This window comes from Papilio xuthus, unplaced genomic scaffold (assembly GCF_000836235.2).
Source record: "Papilio xuthus unplaced genomic scaffold, Pxut_1.1 DF827570.1, whole genome shotgun sequence".
Classification (NCBI taxonomy): Eukaryota; Metazoa; Arthropoda; class Insecta; order Lepidoptera; family Papilionidae; genus Papilio; species Papilio xuthus.
Window position 1 is genome coordinate 2,722,835 of NW_013531079.1, and position 18,431 is coordinate 2,741,265.

At 32.4% G+C, this 18,431-nt stretch overlaps 3 protein-coding genes across 3 annotated transcripts; 1 reads left to right on the forward strand and 2 right to left on the reverse strand.

The window, feature by feature from the left end:
• The first annotated feature begins 241 nt into the window (after positions 1–241).
• LOC106118572 (UDP-glucuronosyltransferase 2B19-like) lies at positions 242–2,450 on the forward strand. Its single transcript, XM_013313235.1, has 4 exons — positions 242–1,087; positions 1,274–1,496; positions 1,713–1,932; positions 2,132–2,450. The coding sequence occupies exons 1-4, from the start codon at positions 260–262 to the stop codon at positions 2,418–2,420; spliced, it is 1,560 nt and encodes a 519-aa protein (XP_013168689.1). The 5' UTR covers positions 242–259; the 3' UTR covers positions 2,421–2,450.
• A 93-nt stretch (positions 2,451–2,543) lies between these two features.
• Positions 2,544–9,602, reverse strand: LOC106118498 (UDP-glucuronosyltransferase 2B4-like). The gene is made up of 8 exons (XM_013313158.1): positions 8,690–9,602; positions 8,300–8,522; positions 7,803–8,031; positions 7,193–7,352; positions 4,230–5,054; positions 3,934–4,156; positions 3,581–3,800; positions 2,544–2,885 (listed from the first exon to the last, which is right to left on the reverse strand). Exons 1-8 carry the CDS (start codon positions 9,506–9,508, stop codon positions 2,600–2,602), a joined length of 2,985 nt encoding a protein of 994 aa, XP_013168612.1. The 5' UTR covers positions 9,509–9,602; the 3' UTR covers positions 2,544–2,599.
• Positions 9,603–10,946: 1,344 nt separating this feature from the next.
• LOC106118703 (UDP-glucuronosyltransferase 2A3-like) lies at positions 10,947–14,163 on the reverse strand. The gene is made up of 4 exons (XM_013313437.1): positions 12,880–14,163; positions 12,462–12,687; positions 11,831–12,050; positions 10,947–11,505 (listed from the first exon to the last, which is right to left on the reverse strand). Exons 1-4 carry the CDS (start codon positions 13,714–13,716, stop codon positions 11,220–11,222), a joined length of 1,569 nt encoding a protein of 522 aa, XP_013168891.1. The 5' UTR covers positions 13,717–14,163; the 3' UTR covers positions 10,947–11,219.
• Between the last annotated feature and the right edge of the window lie 4,268 nt (positions 14,164–18,431).

The following is an 18,431-nucleotide window of genomic DNA, read 5'->3' on the forward strand; positions in this document are numbered from 1 at the left end:
AAGTTAATATTGAAGTAATGTTATATTATCAAAAAGTATATGAAATGACTAATTGTACGAGTAGACTATGTTAGATAATAGATAAGCATACTTCCTATGGCAATGTTGCGTCGTGATAGATATAATAAAATGATAAAAAACAGAATCAGAATATATAAAGCATTTTGAATCTTATGTTATCAGTAATAATTAGCTAGCTATTGTGTTTTTTCTAATACATAATCATATTTATTACAAATTTTATAAGTGATATTTAAAAATGTTAGAAATAAGTTTGTTTGTTGTTTTGGTGTTCGGAACACTTCATATTGAAGGAGCAAGAATTCTAGCAGTATATCCTTGTCCATCGATAAGTCATCAAGTTGTTTTTCGACCGTTGACGTTAGAGTTATTAAAACTCGGACATGAAGTTACAGTGGTGACACCAGATCCTATGTATCCAAAAGACGGTGCTCCAGCTAATCTTACCGAAATCGATATACACCAATCATATGAAATGATGCATAAAATGATTCAAGAAAATGGACCAGAAACTGTATTCGACAACTTAAATGTGGCTGTAGCTGTTCATGACTTTCTAAAAACACAAACTGAATTTGTAGTTAAATCAAAAGAGTTTCAAGATTTATTATATGAGATAAAGACAAAGAAGTTTGATTTATTAATGATAGAAGCATTGTTTACACCCATGTTGGCATTAACGCATCTAACAAAAGCACCAACTATATTAGTAAGCTCTTTGGGGCCATTTCTTGGAAACTACGAAATGATGGGAGCTCCGACAACGCCATTATTATACCATCATCCCTTTAGCAATAGACTCTATAATTTGACTTTATGGGAAAAAGCAAGTGAACTATATAACAAACTGCATATTGATTTTAGTAATAAAATGAGCGAGAAGAACATGAATGAATTTCTTAAGAGAATTTTTGGCTCCGATATTCCTCCTTTAAATAAATTGCGAGATAATGTTGATATGCTTTTTGTGAATTTAAATACAATTTGGGAAGGGAATTATCCAGTGCCACCGAACGTTATACATATGGGTGGTTTACATCAAAAACCACAGAAATCATTACCACAGGTATAATTTTTAAGCTAATAAAAACTTCTTTCAGTGAGAGAAACAAAAAAAAATTGGGACCAGTCAATTTATGAGGAGTCCTGGAGATCAGTAGCAGATTTGCTAAAGAACAGAACTTTTTTCAGTGTATACCATGAAATGTGATCATGTTGTCGTTTAGTTTCTGTGCAATATTTTATATTCCAGGATCTTCAACAATATCTGGATGCTTCGAAAAATGGTGTAATATATTTCAGTTTTGGTACAAACGTTAACACATCTGTATTGCCTGTAGAAAAAATGGCAGTCTTTGAAAAAGTGTTCGCCGAATTACCATACAATGTGTTATGGAAGATGAATAACGATAACTTTCCGATAAAATCGGACAATGTTAAAATATTCAAATGGCTACCGCAAGCTGATTTGTTGAGTAAGTCTTATGAAAAAGATGTCAAATTGATTTGTATTCTATAAGTACACCATCAACAACTTATTATACGACCCCACTAAGGGAACGTATCCTAAGTCAGGGCAAACTAGTACTCATACTAAAAATGTCACATTATTTTCATTCGTTTCCACAATTTCCTTACAAAGGGGTAGAAAGTTTTCACTTCCCGAATAAAGATTGTTATATTTTCATCAGGGCATCCTAATATCAAAATGTTCATAACACAAGGAGGTTTACAGTCTACTGACGAAGCGATCACAGCTGGTGTTCCTCTCCTTGGTATACCAATATTAGGAGACCAAAGGTATAACGTAGAGAAATACGTACATCATAAAATTGGAGTAAAGCTTATGTTCCAAGATATTACAGAAACGAATTTGAAAAATGCAATCTTTGAATTAGTTGAGAATAAATGGTATGTATCATTTTCCTTTTTACTTAAGTAAGAACAATGAGTCACATCCATCTTGAAAGTAATCTATACATTTAAATATTGCTAGCAAGCTCAAGCAAGGTTGATCTAACGAGCAACGAGCTAATTTTTTTAAAACGATTCATATTCTTCCCTTGTATTAAAAGTAACAAATCTTATTTATTTTTTATAATGCTTTTAGCTACAAGGATAACATGGTGAGGCTACGATCATTGATGCAAGATCAGCCGCAGACGCCGCTGGAGCGTGCCATCTGGTGGATACAATATGTCCTTCGTAACGGTGGTGCTAAGCACTTGCGGGCGCCCGCTGCCAATTTACCATGGACTGAATATTACGAAGTAGAGTTACTTTCGTGCATAGTTTTTGTCTTCATAATTTTAACAGTATTAATATTCTTTGTTATTAGAAATTTACTGTCGTTTGTATTAAATTTCTCAAATACTAGTGATAAGTTAAAGAAATTGTGATGTAATTAGATTTAGTTTTTAATATATTTATTAGACACAAATTTATGTATTCAATTAGATATAGTTGCTAATAGAAAATCTAAATTATCTATTTATGAAAAAAATATTTAAAGTGTTAACTTTTTGAAGGATATAAATCTATAATTAAACAGAATGCAATATATTTATAATATATATAGTTAGTCCCTTTTCACTTTCAACTTTCGGAACATACCAATGGTTAGTCTAACCAGGAACTTGACTGTTAATATTAAAAAGATAATAAATGACAATAATATTATTGTAAGAGTAGCAACTAATTCAATTTCCAAATACTTTATCCATGAGATATTTGCTGTTGGACTTTTCAAATGTTGTGCTCCATTGTTTCGTATAACATATTCTGTCCACCACACTGCCTTATCCAAAGGTGATTGTGGTTGATCATTTATAATCTTCCTTAATTTAATTATATTGTTACGATATCTGTAAAAACGTAATATACAGTTAGTATTGTTAGAAAGAAAATCCGACATTGTGCCGGGGTACTGATGCAACACTAGCCTTACTAAAATGTCGAAATTTTCCCCTCACTAATCTTTCTGACACTTGTCTTGGTAAATTGGTAATCTCCCGATATTTCTGCACACTGGCATATCACTTGAATCCCGTTTTTTACGAATGTTATAATAGTAAAGCACTGCCTTGTCACATTCAGATCTTAACCCTGGTTAAATTAAAATCGTACTAGCTGGATCAGCTATTCTGATAACGACACTTATCAATACGGTTTTACTGCAATAATTTTGTCGTTACAGCCAATTGAATAAGCCTGATTGATTTTACCCACGCCGTAGAATTCATCTTCTGTGATACTTGTATTAATATAGTAGTCTCCGATTGTCAAAGATATAAAGGGATGAGAATATATATCAATTAGCTGTCGCCCGCAGCCCTGTTTATTTTTCGCTAAGTAGCCTTTGTAGTTCTTCCATACTGTGTTCTACATCGATGTATGTTCTACATCAGTGCCAAATTTCAGGTCGATCCGTTAAGCGGATCTGAAGATACCTTTTAACAAACTTTCATCCATCCATCATCAACATCCATCAACAATAAAGAAACAACCCAAGAACAATATAACCTACTTATCAGTTACACTAAAATAACATTTTACTTACTTTTCGTCTTCTATTACAGTATCTATAGTTTCCTTAAGCTTTTCCTCTGTTAGTTCATTGTAATTAAGTCTAGCGCCAATATTAAAATGTTCATACTGTTCAGTATTGTAAGCCTGGTCTACAAATATTGGTATTCCGATCATAGGTACGCCAGCTGCTATTGCCTCATCAGTTGACTGCAAACCACCTTGTGTTATAAATAGTTTGATTTTTGAATGATCTGGAAATAAAAATATAAGGAATTTGAATGAGCGTCGGTGGCTCAGGGGTTAAGCACTTGATTTGCAATCTATAGGCCCAGGCTCCCACCATGTACAAAGAATTTCTTAGGATTAAGAGTTAAATATACTCACATAGTAAATCTGACTGTGGAAACCATTTTCCAATTCTAATATTTTTGGATTCTTTTATTAATACATCTTCATCCCATTTTAATAGTACATCGTAGGGTGAATTGGAAAGAACATTTGATAAAACATGTTTTGTTTTATGTGAAAACGTCTTATTACTTACGTTACTACCAAAACTAACATAAATAACACCGTTCTTAGACGAATTCAACCAAGCTTCTAAATCCTGAAACATTTTTATTATTTGAGTAATATTTAATAGTTATACGAAGTAAATCTAAATCAAAGTCTAAGCTTACCTTAGGTAGATCTTTCCTTGCATTTTGAAGCATTCCTCCAACAAAAATAACATTAGACGGTACTGGATAGTTATTAGCCCAAAGAGGATTCGTGTTTAGGAATAACATATCAATATTGTTAGTTAATTCATCTAATGAAGGTATATTGTCACCAAAATGTTCACGTAGCAAATTATTTTCTAAATTTCTAGTCTTTCTCATTACGTACTTAGAAACTGCAAATTCTACAAGAGTTGAAAGTTTCTCTGTTAACGATAGATTATGACTTCTTTTACGAACGCTCGATGGGAAGAAGAACAGATGCATCGGAATACCAAGAGCTTCATAGTTACTCATTAATGCTCCCATTGAACTGACTTGGATAACTGGTGCCTTAAATATGTGTGACAACCCTAAAGTAGGGGTTACACAAGCTTCTACAAGTAACAAATCAAAATAATCTTTATCTAATTTTAGTATAGCTCGAAATTCTTCATTTTCCAATTGTACCCTGAAAACTCTGACGAATAATTGTGATAACAATTCTACTTTTTTCAATGAACTTGTATCTTTTTCATATGCTTCTTTTGTAGTTTGATTCTTAACTGCATAGGATTCGTTGTGGACGTCGATTTCAATTATATTTTTCGGTGCTTGTCCCTTAGGGAATGCTGGATTTGGAGTTAAAATGATGAGCTCATGACCTCTCCTTGCAAGTTCTTGCGTTAACGGACGGAAAACAATTTGATGGCTTATAGATGGTGTTGGAAATACCGCCAAAATTCTTGCACATTGTGTTGATGATATGTAAATCACAAATATGAATATTAACAGCATTGTAAATACATTTGCTGTTCAATTGTTTTTTACACACTATATGACGGGCGAGTGGTCGACCCCTAGTTGACAGTTTCAGGTATCGCTTGCGTAAATCCAAGAGTAAGTAAGTGTCCTCCAAGTCTAGTACTGGACTTCGAAGGATCTAGAAAATAGTTCTTTGTTAGTTACACTAGACACTACTAGAAAGACACAGACTAATATTTATAACTATCTCTCCAGACCAATATTAAAAGAATACTGACAATATAAAAGACTTAGTTGTATAAAGTATCGTTTTATTTTACATTAATTTACAATGAAGTCATTACTTTAATTTTGATTGATATTTAATGACGTTCTCGCTTAATGACTTTAGTTAGACCAGTTTGCTAGTTTTCTTTCTCTAAGAAAACCTAATGTCTTTTGACTAATTAAGTGTTAACAGACTCTTATTCCTTAGAAGAAATACGTCTAACAGTTTCATTGTGATTCATTTGGGTAGGAATTACTTCGATTTATGAATTATAATTACAATATTTTGACTAATGACTAAGACTGATGACGTTTTTAAACACGCAGTTATCACGTCTCTATCACAATAATTACACATTTCTAAGTACGTAAAATGATAAACTCGTTTTAATTTGGCCACATAAATAAAAATCAATATTTGTTTGTCCACGCGTACCAGATTTTTAGTATATTCGGAACACTTACCGTCTGCAGAGTTCGTGCTGTAATTTGACATAGATGTAGAACATAGCCTTGAAGAACATATACGCTACTATTTTATACAATCCATGCGTATGGGCTCTCGATCGACAGCTAATATTTTGTATTTTTGTAAATATATCACATGTCTGTATCTACTGAATGATTTGGCCATATGATTGCTTTTGCTTAGAACTTTTAAATAAAGGATTTTCATGCATATGTTACGTTTAAAATGAAAGGCAACAAAATTGATTTTTTAACACGAAATAAATCCGTAAACTAAAAATAAGAAAACCAAAGCGGCCATGTGACTGATATCTTCGCTTACCTCATACGGTGCAAGTAATCGCACGGTACACACGCATATCTAGTTGTAGATATGAGTATGTAATTCATTATTGTGTAATAAACATGTACACATGCACACCTTTAGGTAGATCTGTGTTATCTTACTAATATAATAAATACGAGTGTTAGATGGATGGATAGATGTTTGAAGGTATGTCCAAAATGAAGAACATCTGGAAGAACACATAGGCCACAAATTATTATTTTTTTTAGTTTATCAACCCCGCTAGCAACCGCAGCCTTCATCGCTAAAATGAAGTAAAATCAAATAGGCACGAAATACCAAGGCTTATAGCCTGTCCATGACAGTGAATTCAATATTTAAATTTAAACACTGTCACGCAATGGGTTAATCGAATGTCCATTAAACAAAATTTCAACCATGGAGATTCGAGTCACGACGGAACTGAATTATCACCTCCATTTTATCCTAACCAATTTCGGCCAATGGTCAGATGGGAATGTAAAGTAAATTATAGTTTGGGCTAGGAGAATAGCGATTGTAAATTAAATACTTTTTAAATGATTGTAAAAAAGCTTATTTGGATAAATACATAAACATTCGAGAGAATCATTGTTGGCACAATAATATTTTTAATTACCCATTTCATTTCGTGAAAAACTCGATAAATTGCAAAATTGTAAACGTGTTTAATTATTTTTTTTTCTAGCAAACAGAATCGCCTTTTCCGTGGCCCGTCCTACTATTCATGACCTAAATATAAATGATGGGAAATTTGTCAGAGCAGTCTTAGCAGTGCAGTGTTTTAATTCTTGTTGTTTTCTTATTGTTTTATTTTTAAGAGATATTTTATCATTGTTATGTCAACGTTGATTACAATTTCAAATATGGGACCTCTACGTTGAATTCTATAAGCGCCGCTAAATTTATTTCAACTTTTTGTGTATAATTAAATTATTGCAATTTTTTTTCAGCAGGCGTAGTTAAATGAAACACTAATATAACCACTTAAGTACCATATTATTAAAACTTTACCTTGAAATAATATAATAACTAGGGATTTTTATGCCGTTTTCTCTTTTATTTTAAATATTATCATCTTGCCAATTACCTTACTCGTTATTTTTGTTATAATCTTTACCATAACATACAATATAAGTAATGCAACACTCAGGAAGAAAAGAAGCTCCAACTCCAAACTCATCCAAGATTTGTTTGCAGTCCACCAAATAGCTCTCTCCAATGGCTTTTGGGGCTGATCAAGTATTTGTTGTCGTAGCTTAACGACATTCTTCCGATAACTAAAGTATAAAATATGTTTGTTATACTAATGCTGTTTTTACTTTAAATCTTATAACACAACTAATAGGAAATTTTCAATAATAGTCGACAATTATTGTACACATTATTGAGTGGAGTGGCTGGCTACGTGGAGTTGCTTGCGTCAAGATTCTGATAGACTGTAACTAATATATAAATCTTTCAAAAAGCACATGTTTATATATTTAGCTGTAATTTCTTATGTAATAACATTAAAATTATATACCTAAAGTACGGATAATAGGTTTTAAATTAGCATAAAACTATCATCATATCGTCTTTATTCCATTCACTCAATGAAACATCGACGGACCAGGTTTTCGTCCTCTAAATTGATGTTCATTTTCATATCCACGTCATCTTTCGCATAATATATCCATCTCTTCCTAGAACCTACCAATGTACCTTTAGCATAAATCTAGTAAAAAATATTTACTGACCTGTCATACAATGTAAGTCTATTAATACTCTCCTGTAGTTGCTCCTCATTCAATGTATCATATCTGAGTTTTACTCCGATATTGAAGTGGACATACTGTTCAGTATTATACCACTGGTCTGCTAATATTGGTATACCTATTAAAGGTACGCCAGCTGATATTGCCTCGTCTGTTGACTGCAAGCCCCCTTGAGTAATAAATACTTTAATATTTGGATGTCCTGAAATGCACAATCTTTGTGAATTTGGGACTTAAAAGTTTCTCATTTGTTATATCTCAAGTTGTAAATGACGCAGAGAGGATATTTGCCCTTCTAATAGTAGTGTCCCTCTCGGAAGAAGACAATTAGAATTTAAAAGCATATTCGTCAGACGAAGAGCGGAAATATTGTCAGTTCATGTCAGTTCGTTCGGTTTTGTCTGGTCATGGTATTGGACAGATCGTTTTCAGCACTATTTTTTATAGATTTTTATTGTAAAAATACTTACGTAACAAAGTAGCCTGTGGAAACCATTTCATAATTTTTATATTATCACTGTGATTCGATAATTCATTTTGATCCAATTTCCATATTACATTTAATGATGATTTGGTAAATACCTGTGCCAAAACTCTTGTAATTTTGGCACTGACTTCATTTGTTTTTACATTGGATCCAAAACTAGCGTATATTACACCATTTTTCGAGTTATCTAGAAAGTATTTCAAGTCCTGGAATAAAATTATTTTAGGTTTAAAAAAATTGCCTGAACATAATACAACAGCACTCTACTTCTTTATTTAAATTTTGGATTACTGTTCCAGACCATTTTGAATTATGCAATACCTAGCAAATTATTTCCTTGATTACATTTAAATACGTTTGTTTTCTTACTTACCTCTGACAATTGTTCGTCAGTATTTTCATGTATTCTACCTATAAAAATGACACTTGGCGGAACCGGTGTATTTCCTGCCCAAATTGGATTTGTTGCTAGAAATAACATATGAATATTGTTGTTCAGTTCGTCGATGCGAGGCACGTTACTTCCAAAATATTTACTCAACATTACATTTTGTAAATGTTCACAAATAAAATGTGCAAAATAAACTTGTAGAAATACTTTCAATTCCATCATCTTATCCCACACTGAGAGGTCATATAAATTTTGTCGCATTGTTGTGAAGTACACTGTTGGATGTATTGGAACTCCTAATGCTTCATAGTTGAATAACATACCTCCAAGAGAACTAATTTGAATAACTGGCGCTTTAAATATATGTGAGAATACTAAAGCAGGTCTGATGCAAGCTTCAAGAATTAATAGATCATAATAATTTTCATTCTTCTTTAGCAAATTCTGCACTTCTTTTGTTTTTAACTGTTCTTCAAAGATATTTGTAAGCAGATTAGCGAACATAAATATTTGTGTATACATACTTTCCTGCTTACCGTATGTTTCATATACATTTCTGTTAGTTGAATTGTATGAAATATTGTGCAAATCGATTTCAATCAAATTAAATAGACCAGGGTCTTTTGAATTCACAGGATCCGTTGTAACAACTGTAACTTCATGGCCTCTTCTTGATAGTGCTTGTGTTAAAGGACGAAATACAATTTGATGACTAATAGACGGTGTTGGGAATACAGCTAATATTCTTGCTGTTTTAATATTATATAAGTTTATTAAAATAAAGAAGAAAATGATCCTCATTGTAAAGGAATATAAGTTAGACTAAATAGTCAGCAAACGAGTTTTCATCGTGTTTTAAGTGGTACTTATTAACTCTTTTAAATAACATTAGTTTTATTTTAATGTTTTTTCCTAAGTTATTTTTTGTAATAAAGGTTACTTTGTTCAGAACATTGATAATGGATTCGTAGAAGAGTCTGTTTCTAGTAACGCTGGATCGTAGTGTTAGAACTTTTTTAGATCCAATTAGGCTCACGTCCTAAAGGCTTAACGGACTGAAGTCAACAAAATCCAAGCACATTTGTGGTCTAAAAAAGTTTTTTTTTTTAAATTATATTTTAATTACAATCATAATACAACAATAGTAATAATTTATTAAATAATATCCATACTCCAAATATAACGCATTAAAATTAATAATTACTCAGTTTTAATGTAAATGATATACCTTCATTTTAAATCATTTTTATATCACAAAGAAGCTGTTAACGTAATTTTTCGATTCCATTTTATTTTCTCTACATGCAATAAAGTATTATAAAGTACTAGCGGACCCGACAGACGTTGTCCTGTCTACACGTCTTTAATTCGAATATTATTTAAAATTTAACACTGCCATGGTAGCGCCATCTGTCGGATCCAATGTAAAACATTCCAAAATCAACAACTACTAATAAATTAAAAATTAATTAAAAAAACATTGTCCAGCGGACAAAATTGTGAATGTAAACCATTCCCAGATCCCCGTGAACACACACAAAAAATTTCATCAAAATCGGTCCAGTTGTTTGAGAGAAGTTCAGTGACATACACACTCACAGAAGAATTATATATATATATAAAGATTACCTTTCCATTTCAATATTACATTATTTATTACTTACTCTATGTTTATTCAAAAACATAAGAGACATTTTTAAAGCAATAAAAATCAGTTCCAGTTTATCGCAATTCGTTAGACGCGTACGTCAGGCTCATGGAAGAAATTAGATTCCAAATCCAGCTATTGACTTGGAAACTTCAATAGACATTGTTGGAATTTCTATTGCAACTAATCTAAAGAATCTGTGTCAACTTCTCGATTCATACGTCCGATTTCATTTCCGTAGATATTGTATAGCTAATTTATACTGTACATTGATTATTATCCATTGATCAACCTTTGTAATTGAGGATTAGCTACTTCCCAACCTTTTTCGTCTAATTCCTGTTGAACTAAAGCACCTACTTGCCTAAAATCGTTGAAGAACTAATTTTCTATTGGCTTACATAATGTCTCATTAACAATAGCAACCAGTTGTCTACCGCGACTCTGTCCGCGTGGTTTAAAAAAAAACATAATTAATATTCTATGTGTTCTTTTTGACTATTTTTTATACGTATACCAAATATCATCGAGATCCGTTCAGCCGTTCTGATGATACCTTCAAACAAACATCCATCCACCCCTCCAAACATTCGCATTTATAATATTAGCTTGCCATGTTTAATTTGCAGCTTGTTCGTATTCCAAAGCTATAGGAAATGATTTCCTTCTGTGCGTGTCATCGCTTTAATAGTTCTTGTTCCCCAAGTTTTCTAAACTAAATATACTATACTTTAAAATCATAAGAACTTCATTTAAAAACACATTTACTTGTAATAACAGAGTACAATTTGTAACAATTAACTTTACTAACTTGTCTATCATCCCAAAAATTCAGACTGCACAAATAATTTCTTCTAAGTTACATTAATCCGTTTTAAATTTAACATTAAACAATGAACTTATTAGATATCTCAACAAACAATTCAATAGCCAAATACAAGAAGCACTAAAAGTTAAAATTAAGATAGCGATGACTATGAAAACATCAATTTCTAGATATTCAGTCCACGTAATATTTGCAGTAGGCGAGCGCAAGTGCGCAGCGCCTCTTTGCCGCAGCACGTGCTCTGTCCACCACACCGCGCGTTCGAGGGGGCATTGAGGTTGGTCGTTCATTAGCGAACGTAGTCGAAGCATGTTTTGATGGTAACTGAAATAATTAGAGAAAGATTCTTCATAGGAACAGGAGGAATTGTACAATTAGAACTCAGAATGATTATAAAAGAATAAGGAACGAAAAGGTTGCGAGATTAAACGCTGGTAGGAGCGGATGCCGTAATAGAATCGATGAAGAAAATATCACAATCTCACAGAATATCGTCTAGTGACTGGTTTCAACAGTTAATCTCTTCCCATTATGTAATCAATACTTCTTGTATTCAACGCCGCTAATAAGAACAAACGCTGTATGAATACGTAAAGTGATTCAATATGCATAAATGTGGCAAATAAAAAAGTAATGTGTTAGAACTTACCTTCTATCCTTAATTACCATCATTATCGTCTCATATAGATGTTGTTTTGTAATGTTGTAAATGTCTATTTTCACACCAATTTTAAATTGCTCATATCTCTCCACGTTGTAAAATTGATCCCCATAAAAAGGTATACCAATCAAAGGTACGCCTGCAGATATTGCTTCTTCTGTAGATTGTAATCCTCCGTGTGTTATGAACAACTTAACTTTCGGATGCTCTGTAAAATTAACAAATTTAAAATCGAAGCCAAACATGAATAATGCATTTTATTTCTTAAGAGAAGGGAGCAAACGAGCCGCTGGAACACCGAGGTGATCACCGACACCAAAATGGTATGCTCGCATCTTGAAGGTCTCTAAGTCGTATTGGTTTCAAGGTGGTTCCAAGGACAGATCCACAACGCGGCTTAGCGAAGCAAGAAATTGTGCAAGAATAGCACCGTTGTGGAATGACAGCCATCTAGGTTGTGTGGATGGAACCTGGCGGTGTGTCGTATCGTCCGATGACGGAACTCGGCGGCAGGAATCATTCTATTAAAGTATTAAAGCTAGTCAAAATAAAAACCTAGATAGTAAATTATACATGTGTGCTATTTATTAGCATTTTTTCTATAGTTGTGTATACTTACTTAACAAACTAGACTGCGGTAACCATTCCGATATCATAATATTTTTAGGTGTCCTTGATAATAATTGACCTTTATCCCATTTCCATATTACATCGTAGGGCAATTGCGAAAATACTTCCAAAAACATTTCAATCGTTTCTGTACAAAGTTGTGAACTTTTAACGTTACTGCCCAGGCTAAAATATATTACTCCATGTTTCGAAGCGTTTAAAAATAATTTCAGGTCCTATAAAAAGAAAAGAAAGTAAATACTTCATTCATTACAGTGGGTGAGTTAGTCTGTTCTCATCTGACCTGCTGGACCTCAAAAGGTTTCACTAACTTAAGTTTACATTTTATTAAGACGTCTTTGCACATACACTAACTTCTGGCACGCTTAAAATGACTGGTTAATCTACCATTCTCAATAAATACATACCTCTGGTAAGTCTTGTTCTGCATCTTTATAAATTCCTCCTATATAAACAACATTCGGGGGTACGGGAATGTTTCCCACCCACATTGGATAAACATTTAGAAGCAGCAAATCGATATTGTCTGATAATTCAGAGATAGTAGGTACATTTGCACCGAAAATCCTTCTTAGCATTGCATTTTCACCTCTTTCACTACTAGCTATTATAAATTTGAACCACAGAAATAAATGCACTTCTTTTAATTTATCCAATAAAGATTGATTGTTTATTTTTTTATGGATAAATGTTGGAAATCGAAGTGGATGTACTGGGACACCTAAGGCTTCGTAATTGTAAACCAAACCAGCAAAGGAACTTAGTTGTATCAATGGCGCTTTGAATACATGAGATAGTACTAACATTGGTCTCACCCATGCCTCTATTATTATTAAATCATATTGAGTCTCATTATTTCTTAATATTTTCTGAAATTCATCACTTTGAAATTGTAATTCTACTAAATTTGTAAATAGTTCAGTCATTTTGAATACTTGAGCTAAAGGGCTGCGTTTATTTGGTGTCGCTTCATTTAGAATTATCTCTTTAGCATTGTATGATATGTCGTGTAAATCTATTTCTGTTAGATTTTCTGGTGTTTCACGTTTTGGGTACATCGGGTCTGTTGTGATAACAATTAGTTCATGTCCACGTCTGAGTAACTCTAGTGTCAGGGGACGGAAGACTTTCTGGTGACTTATACATGGTGTTGGAAACACTGCTAAAATACGACCGCTATTTACACAATTAAATAAAATTACTAATATCAATGGAAATAACAAAGTCCTTAAAGATACATTCATTTTTAAAAATTACTTAATTTGTAGTATTTTAAAGACCCCCCCCCTAAACGGGTCACGTAGTATGGGTACGTTCCCTAATTTGTTTTACAATACTGAACTGTTAAATATAAATTAAGTATATCGAAGTAAACAGCGAATTGTTAGAATTTTCCTTTGTCATTAAACCTCCTCCCTGGTCCACTCCACTCCACTTCGTTTATACGCTAGTAAAAACCTCAATAAGCTCACTGTTATTTCAATTAATTCACTTTGTACAAAACTATACAGAATTTCTTATGCACATTTAAATTGAAATGTTATTTCATTTTTCGGAGTCACAACACTTTGATTATACACTTATATTAACAACATTCCAAATAAAAAATAACTTGAAAAATATGGTCCCAAAAATGGTCCCAAAAAATACCTATACCAAACTAAAGTCTAAGCTCAACTAGTTTTGTCTGTTCAAAGTTGCTGCATTAAACTTAATGAAGTAGTATTCCAATAATATTAAACATACAACGAGCATATTTGCTTTCTTTTTCCTTTTACATCAAACTCGTATATTTATCTATCTAAAAAACAGGTTCTTATTTGTATTGAAGTTCGTTTTTAACAAATGTAACTAGCTTTAGACCGCGAATAAGTCTGCTCAAAATTAAAAAAAAAAGATGATGTGTATCTCATATTATACTGGAGACTGTTATATATCTGTGATGAATTTCAATAATGGTGTTAAAATTTTGCAGAGTTATCCAGTAGATATGTAAATTAACGTATCTTACGGGAATCGTACACTTTTACGGTAACATGTAGCCTATGTATTCTTCCAGACTTTGCTCTACATCTGTATCAAATTTCTACGAGATACAAGCAACCGTTCTCGAAGTACCTTGTAACAAACATTCACACATCTGAACATTTATAATATTGCATAGTAAGATTTTTATCTATTGTCAAATAAATAATTCCGAATAATCTAAGCGTTCAAAAACATTTTTTTAATTTATTTCTCTTTTTATGTTGACGGTAATGTATAGACATAACATGAAATACAACTTTTAATAGCTTAGAAAAAATACTACTCGAACAATGTCGGTTGAGAAATTAAAATTGTAAAGAGTTTTTTTTTGTATTTCGTAACAGGTAAGCAGTAATAAAAATATTTATAAGGTAGGCGTTTTCTAATTGTCTTGCATAAATTAAATTAACCTTACTAGGGAAGCAGAAAGTAAGGGATTATAAGTACTTAAGTGTTACTTCCACTAACTCAACCACTTTGTTTTTTTTTACAAAGTTTATTGTTAAAGGCTTGCCCGTTTGTCAACTTTTTTGACCATGAACTATTGAACTAACAATTGACAATCACGTTATCGAAAATTTACTCAGTAGTTCTATACATTTTTGAATTTAATTATAGAATCTAAAAATGGAAATATGGAATGTAACAATATACAAGTCTATTAGACAGAAAACGTCTATTAACTTACAAATATTTTTATTACTGCTTGTTTGTTACGAAATACAAAAACAAAAAAAAAACACTTTACATTTTTAATTTTTCAACTGACATTTTAGTTAGAATTTTTTCTAAGCTATAAAAAGTTCTCTGTTATGTCCGGTTAGACCGCAAATTATTGGAGTAAAGACGGGCAAAATGGTTATGCTAAGAAAAACTCCCAGTCTTTAGAGTATTTTGCGGCACACAGACGCTACACTACGTATAAAATCGCACATGAGTGCTTCGCTCGCCTGACGGAGTGACAGCTAACACTCATTGATATAGTCAAACAAGAATTCCTCTGGTTTGAAAGGTGGCAAACGAGCGAAGAAGTAGCGAAGTGACCGTTGCCCATAGACATACGCAATTGCATATGCGTTGCCTACCTTAAATCTACGGAGGAGAGGATGCACAAAAAGAAAATCTTTTCCCTTCCCATGCACCCTCTCATCGGAAAGTCCGCTTCCACTTCCCATCCTTTCCTTATAATAAAAAGGGTAGGAAGGGAAAAAGGACTAAATCAGGCCTCCGGGAGGCACACTCATCAAACGCGGAATTGGTTCCACTTCACGCCTGTCTTCTTAGTCTTGCAGATATCCAAGGGCGTCGATGAACACCTTGGTATTCCCACTGCTCGTTTGTCCCCTTATCTTATAAGAAAAATCGGAACTATGTTTCTTTTGTCTCTTTCTTACAATTATACTCCAATGAATCAAAATATTATTTTTATCGGCAAATCCATTTTTCCCGCCTGCCTACTATAGTTCAAGTTTTCAAAATTATTATAACCGTCAATTTGATTTAGCGTGAGGCACTATTGTTATCTCTGTTGTTTTAGATGTGAATGAGAGGGATGGCGATACATCTAAAAATACGTGTTTTATAACTGTTATTACGATAAACATAAAACGTCTATCGAGTATAGATAATAAGTATCCTTTTAGTTTTTATGTGTGTCCTGTGTTCTTTAAAGTTTACTCTTACTAATATTATAAATTCGAATGTTTGGATTGATGGATGTTTGTTTGAAGGTATCACCAGAACGGCTAAACGGATCTCGCTGAAATTTGGTATACATATTTTTAGACATTATTAATTAGAATCCTTTGACGCGAATGACGTGCTTTCGTTACAAAGTCCAGTTTCAGAATGAATAGTGAGGGAACAAAAACGTCGATATTTTAGTAAGGTTAGTGTTGCGTCAATACACTGGCACATTTTCGGTGATGATTTAGTTAAAAATAAAAAATCTTAGATTCTGAATTATAGTCGAATTTCGATGAATGAGCTAATACTATTTGTAATAAAACTTCGCTTTAGGTTTGAGAAGAATAATAAAAAAAAAACATATTTTTTGCGATTTTTTCTTGCTTTTTGTTCAACGTGTAATATTATTTTAATCTAAATTTAAGTCTTTTCTTGCATTTTGTTTAACTTTATTTAATTATGTTCTAGTTATGGGACACTTATTGAGTTTATAAGTACGTTAACTTTTGCGTAGAACACAAAACATAGTTATTATTAGCATTTAAATATTGCCCAGGATTGTTAGCTCGTTTAAGCTTTACCCAATATCTTTTCGCTTAAAGATTATTGCTCTTCGTATTCTAAGAATTCTTAATATTAACAAAGGGCTGTATCGACATTATATTTAAGTAAAACAGGCAAAGGGTACGTAAAGTTATTCGTTCATTTAACGACTTGTTAGGCTTAAAATTCGCTCGGTACGGCAATTAATATTATGCCCCATTAAAATGAATTGCCAATTAAGTATGATGCATTGAGGAAATTGTTTTAATAAGTATTTTATAAGCATTTTATTGAACAATTTTATCTTTATATCCATTTGAAATAAACGGAATATTTAAATGGATTTGATTAATTATATTTTTTTATCACAATTTTGACCTCAGATATGAAATACGAGTAAAGTTTTGAAAGGCCAATTGAAGACGATTATATTAATTTAAATTTAAATGAATTTTAATAAAAGACATAAATTAGTAGCCTATGTTTTCTTCCAGACTATGTTTTACACTTATGCCGAATTTCAGCGAGATCCATGCAGTTCTGGATATACCTTCTAACAAACATCCACCGATCCAAACATTAGTAAGATTTATTCCTCTTTCGTAAGGTTGTCGACAGTTAGGGAGCCGGCTGTAAAATATAACCAAAACATTATTGTCTTAACACTTTGAGCACAATGTTTTAAGACAAGTTAGTCATATTTGAAGTATGTTTTTGTAGTACTCGGATATATTTTAGCACGGCTCTCTGTTTGATTGTGACGTGTTCTACACCGACTGGTATTTGGCTTGACGCCAGAAGGGTTATATGCGCTTCGGTACGAACGGTGTATCGCCGTCTTTTGTTCATTACGGTCTATTACGTACTTATGCAACAATGAAGCACGCATTTTTAATTTTTTTTTCCAAATTTTGTGGAGTAATTTAAACCATTGGAGGGTTTCTTTCGTGAATATATAATTCGCTTTACTGTGACTGAAGCCACCGCAAACTTCATTTTTAAAATAATCGTATTGGTGTTGATTTTTAACAAAAAATTATAATTACTAAATGCTTTTATTTTTTCTTGGTAGAGAATAAATTTCAAATTGTAATAATTGTTTTGAACTGTCAAATAAAACTGTAGCATATATTGATGTCATTTTGATGATGTGTTTAATAGAGAGATATCAGTTATGTATTTTTATTTCATAAGTCACCTTATTTTTTTTTTATTTAAATGCAATTTGTATTCGCATTGCATTAGTCCTCTTCACTTGGAAATGTCACATATAAAATAAATTATAGCCTCGTCGAATAACAATTATTGTACAAATATTTCACAGAATAATATAAATAGAAGTGAGATTAATATTTGCATAAATAATTTTGATTATTTGACTAATATTAAAAAGTGTAAATTTGTATGGTTGTATGTAATTTCACGTACACAAAGTCGCGGGTGACAGATAGTAAATATAATATTTATTGTAACTTTTGCTTGTTCACTCTTGCATAAAACATGACGTGAAATGGAAGGAAAAACAATGGCAAGCGAGCAGAGATCCGGACAATTGAGCTGGCTCCGGTGGATAGGGCCGACCTCGATACTTTGACTGAAGAAAATGGGACACTACGACTTGGATGGAATCAGACCAATTACCTTGATGGAATAGAAATCGAATTATCAAACTAACTGTTCTTAACAACGTTTATAGTAGTAG

Coding starts and splice junctions, on each gene's coding strand:
- LOC106118572 (XM_013313235.1), top strand. CDS start 260: ATGTTAGAAATAAGTTTGTTTGTTGTTTTGGTGTTCGGAACACTTCAT. Junction 1,088..1,273: donor CACAGAAATCATTACCACAG/GTATAATTTTTA, acceptor TTTATATTCCAG/GATCTTCAACAATATCTGGA. Junction 1,497..1,712: donor ACCGCAAGCTGATTTGTTGA/GTAAGTCTTATG, acceptor TATTTTCATCAG/GGCATCCTAATATCAAAATG.
- LOC106118498 (XM_013313158.1), bottom strand. CDS start 9,508: ATGAGGATCATTTTCTTCTTTATTTTAATAAACTTATATAATATTAAA. Junction 5,055..7,192: donor TACTTATATTGTATGTTATG/GTAAAGATTATA, acceptor TGAACAGCAAAT/GTATTTACAATGCTGTTAAT. Junction 4,157..4,229: donor CAAGGAAAGATCTACCTAAG/GTAAGCTTAGAC, acceptor AAAATGTTTCAG/GATTTAGAAGCTTGGTTGAA.
- LOC106118703 (XM_013313437.1), bottom strand. CDS start 13,716: ATGAATGTATCTTTAAGGACTTTGTTATTTCCATTGATATTAGTAATT. Junction 12,688..12,879: donor CAGAACAAGACTTACCAGAG/GTATGTATTTAT, acceptor TTCTTTTTATAG/GACCTGAAATTATTTTTAAA. Junction 11,506..11,830: donor ATGGTAATTAAGGATAGAAG/GTAAGTTCTAAC, acceptor TAATTATTTCAG/TTACCATCAAAACATGCTTC.